The 4,208-nt window shown below is 48.5% G+C and overlaps 1 protein-coding gene across 1 annotated transcript in view; it reads right to left on the bottom strand.

The window, feature by feature from the left end:
- Positions 1 to 4,208, bottom strand: part of PIP4K2B (phosphatidylinositol-5-phosphate 4-kinase type 2 beta) — a 34,057-nt gene that overhangs the window by 10,578 nt on the left and 19,271 nt on the right. Inside the window, exons 4-7 of the mRNA XM_003786434.3 lie at positions 2,363 to 2,515; positions 1,357 to 1,503; positions 646 to 684; positions 87 to 200 (exon numbers count right to left, since the gene is read on the bottom strand). Of these exons, the coding sequence (XP_003786482.1) occupies positions 87 to 200; positions 646 to 684; positions 1,357 to 1,503; positions 2,363 to 2,515 (453 nt within the window). The remainder of the gene's footprint in view (positions 1 to 86; positions 201 to 645; positions 685 to 1,356; positions 1,504 to 2,362; positions 2,516 to 4,208) is intronic.

Raw genomic sequence — 4,208 nt, 5'->3', positions numbered from 1 at the left:
TCAAAAAAAAAAAAAAGAGACTGCTCCTATTCTATTCACAGGAGGGACCCTGTCTTACTAAGATGAAAATGAGTGGTAAGACATACCTCCACATCCCGCTTCAGTTTCTCCAGGAAGTTCTTTTTACTCTCCTCTCCCACATGCAGCTTCTGCCCTTCATTCAGGAAGTCATTGTCTTTGAAGGTTGGTAAGTCTTTAGCCTGGGAGAGCAATAGCAGTGTTAGGCTGGGTAGGACTGATTCATTCACACCAAGGAGAATAAATTGTTCTGCTGGGAGCAATGGTTTAGAAAGGGGAAGAATCTTCAGCACACAGACACCCAACCTGCTAAATTGATAGGCTTTGAACAGACAGGGATAGCTAATGCATCCTTTATCAGACAGTAAATACTAATCAACCCATACTGATTTAGGCTGGGCTGCAAGAAGGAAATTGTCTGATATCCCAGCAGGACTATGAAGAACCTAGTGAGGCCAGAGGAAAAAGGCTGAAGACCAAGGCCTAGATAGATCTAAAACAAGGACAGGCAGGTGCTTAGTGTCTGGGAGCTGGACTAGGGGCTGCAGAAGGGGAGGGACAGGATAGCAAACAGGTATTGTTTCTCATTCCTAGTGACCCTTCCACACTTGCTGTGCACCAGCATACCTTCTCCTTGTCGCTTGCTTCTCTGGCAACAGTAGAACCCTGAAAGGATAAGAGCTATTAGAAGTCCAGCTGAGGCAGATTCAATTGAGCAAACATGTACCAGTCTTTGGTGAGAACCAGCAGGGGGGCTCAAGCAAACTGATTAGAATCCTAGAGGAACCAGGAGGCAGCAACTTGCTTATTACTCTGTGGCACAACTTACAGAGCTCTGACTATGTACAAGGTACATGTTAGATCCTCAGCAAACAAGTGCACTGGAGAGACTCAGTCCCTGCCCTTAGGGCTCCTCCCTTCTAACAGGGAGGCAGTGGTTACACAAGTCATTCATTCATTCTGGTTCATAACCACAAGTGTGTCCTTCTTGGTGTTTAGAAATGCACTTGTGCTGTCAGTGCATGGGGCCCTGGACACATGCCAGGCTGTGTGTATCAGCACTGCCTGCCCTCATGCTGCTGCCCATCCCACAGAGAAGAGCTGAAGAGCATCAATTGTTGCATAAATATGGTACAGTTAGGGCTTAAACAACTTCTTATCATTGTCACCTGGACTTTAAACAGCCTTTGGTCCATGAGAATTAGAATACCCACGCTACAGTCACCTGTCCATGCCAATACATAATCTCTGGCTTTCCTCATTATGTGGAATCTGGAGTAGTGGCCCTTCCAAGTCTTAGAAGGCAGGCACAGCACTGGCAAACACAGAGCACTTTACCTTGAGGTCATACTTGCGATGTACATTGAGTCGATGGCTGAACACATTCCTGGTAACTACCATGTAGGTTTCCACACCATCCACAGTCAGGCGGTACATGCCCAGGAACTGTGGCAAAAGGGTGTTGCCATGACATTCCACTATAAACTAGAATGCAAAGGAGGAAAAGAGGGAAGGCTAAGCAACAGGAAGGTGCTCTGAATGGATGGGGCTCTCTTCAGGTTAAAACGTTCCCTGGGATTCTAACCTCTAGATTAGTGGTCTTCCAACTGGGTTCTACAACGGAATTGGGGTTTCTCAGATTTACTACAAGCAATAGCCCCCCCGGCAGAGGGACAGGTGAGTTGAGTAGGCGGTGCAGAGTTCCTGGGAGTTCTTATTATTGCGATCCTATGTAAGATTTTGTTTGATTCTTCCTCAGGAAAGTCACTAATTCATCTTGCAGCTCCTCTGACACAAGGGCAGAGGGGTGCAGAGGCAGGGCTGGATCTGCTGTCTCAGTGAACAGAATGGTTCCACGCCCACAGCTCTCACCTGTGACACACCCCAGAGTTTCTCCTCTAACTTTCAAAAGACCTGAAGTTCCTTTCCCTACTTCTTAGGTACCCCAGAAATGAAGATCCAAAGAGGTTGAGGAAAGCACTGAGATGGTGCCACAGTGCTTTCCTCGTGGACAGGTGCCAGATTAGTGGAGAGACAGAATGGAAAAAGAATGCTGCCAAGCTGACAGGACCTCTTTGAGAAGATGAGAGGCAGACGCAAGAGTGTGAAAACTTTACAGCTGGGACTGAGTCAGCGATGTGTTTTTGTGTCTCCTTTTTTCTTTTTTAAGGGAGCCATTTCACCACATAGAATCTGGGTTGCAGGAGAGGGCCCACTGCTTGGTTATCAGGAAGCATCCTCTATTATCAGAGAGAACAAACCCTTCCCTGAGAAGCTCCACTGGCCACCAGGGTTCTCTTCTTCCAACCCATCTTCCACAGCCCAGGCTTGGGACTCACCGTACCTGGTGATATTTCTTTAAGATGTTGTGCATCTCAGCCACATCCTCACTGGACACAGTCTTGATGACAAAGCGCCGGTCGTAGGTGGTGAGGAAACGCGTGCCACACCGGCCCTGGCTGTCACTGTTGATGGGGGCGCTGCGCGTCACTGAATTCTGATAGACCGAGACAAAAGCAGGCTAGGCTTGGCAGGGGAACAAGGATTCTGACTTTCCCTCTGAATCTCATCTTATGGGCTGGATTGCTCAAAAGCCAATAGCACTGGGACTGAGGGACTCCCAAATGAGATGTTACCCACCCCTTTCTTATGGGGTGTCCATGTCCCTCCCTAAAATCTTCCTCTGGAGTGACAAGAGTTGTTCCCTTACCACCTGCACCTAATCCCAGAGTTTCCTTTCATTCTAATCCCAGAGAGCTACCCTACAAACTAAAATTCTGCCTCAGATATTAGAGGGCTTGGTCTTAATCCTGACCCTCATGTGCAATGACCTTGGGTGAGCCGTTTAACTTCTCTACCCCTAAGTCTCTTTATGTGGAACACAAGGAGGCAGACCAAGCTGATTTTCCCAGTCTCTTGGTGTGACAAAGATAAAACTTAGGATATATTGTATTCAAGAGATCTAGCATAAAGAAGCAATGGAACAGCATTGGAATCTCTTTTACCTATATTTACCCTGATGCTGGAAAACCCTTCCCAAAGCAGGAACTTGGGCCTCCTCTCTCTGCCTGATGCTTATCCCCTCACCTAAGCCTCCTGCATGGCTGGGCAGGGGTGGGAGGCAGTTCTGGGGGGCTTTTCTGGCTCTATCCTTGTGCCTCCTCAAAGTCCCACTTCCATTAGGATCAGAGAGCAGGAGAAGCCTCAAGAGGGAGGACAGGGGAAGGTCTGAGTCAACCAAGGGAATGTGTTCACCAAGCAGATGCCAGGTGAAGACCTTGGAGAGGCAAGGCTGAGGGGAGATCCCAAATGTCCCTGTTCCCAAGAAAACACATATGGAAATCTATTTGCAGAAAAGCTACCTCTCCAGCCTTTTCCTCATTTCCTAATGAGGATCCTATTCTTTTTTCTTTTTTTAAGATGGAGTCTCACTTTGTCACCCTCGATAAAGTGTCATAGCGTCATAGCTCACAGTAACCTCAAATTCTTGGGCTCAAGCAACTCTCTTGCCTCAGCCTCCAGGATAGCTGGGACAACAGGCGCCCGCCACAAACAATGCCCGGCTATTTTTTTTTAGAGACAAGGTCACACTCTGGCTCAGGCTGGTCTTGAATCCGTGAGTTTAGGCAATCCACCTGCCTCAGCCTCCTAAGTGCTAAGATTACAGGCATGAGCCACTATGCCCAGGTGCGGATCCTACTCTTAACCTTCACCTAATGCTTCCTCACAAAACCCAGGTACAGTGTTCACCACTTTTATGGCAGAAACTAAAATCTGAAGTGGTCAGGAGCTCTGGGAGTTCCTCAGCAAAGGTGCTAACTTTACATAGTACCCCTCCCCACTCCCCAACAAAACAGGATGTGGTGTCCCGCAATCCAGAATGCTGAATAGGCTATGTGACAGAGTGCCTCTTTCCCAGCCTGGCCCTTGCAGACTCACGGGCTGCAAGCCCAGTTGAGGGGTCTATCTAGTTCTGTCCCTGCTTCACGTCCAGGCAGCATCCTCTGACTCTCTAGGTCACTGGTGGTTTAAAAGGACAGAGCCCTCTCCTTGAACACCATCCTCCCTGCCCTCACTTCAGTCTTGAGCATGGGCACGTGCCTACAAGGCCATTACAGGCAGTATGCAGACACTGAGAGGATGTGGTCAGACGGCCGAGGGGAGAGGAAGGAACCACTCAGAGGGAAGAT

Source organism: Otolemur garnettii, unplaced genomic scaffold (assembly GCF_000181295.1).
Source record: "Otolemur garnettii isolate 467f Iridium unplaced genomic scaffold, OtoGar3 scaffold00018, whole genome shotgun sequence".
NCBI classification, from domain to species: Eukaryota; Metazoa; Chordata; class Mammalia; order Primates; family Galagidae; genus Otolemur; species Otolemur garnettii.
This window is presented reverse-complemented; position numbering and strand designations above follow the sequence as displayed.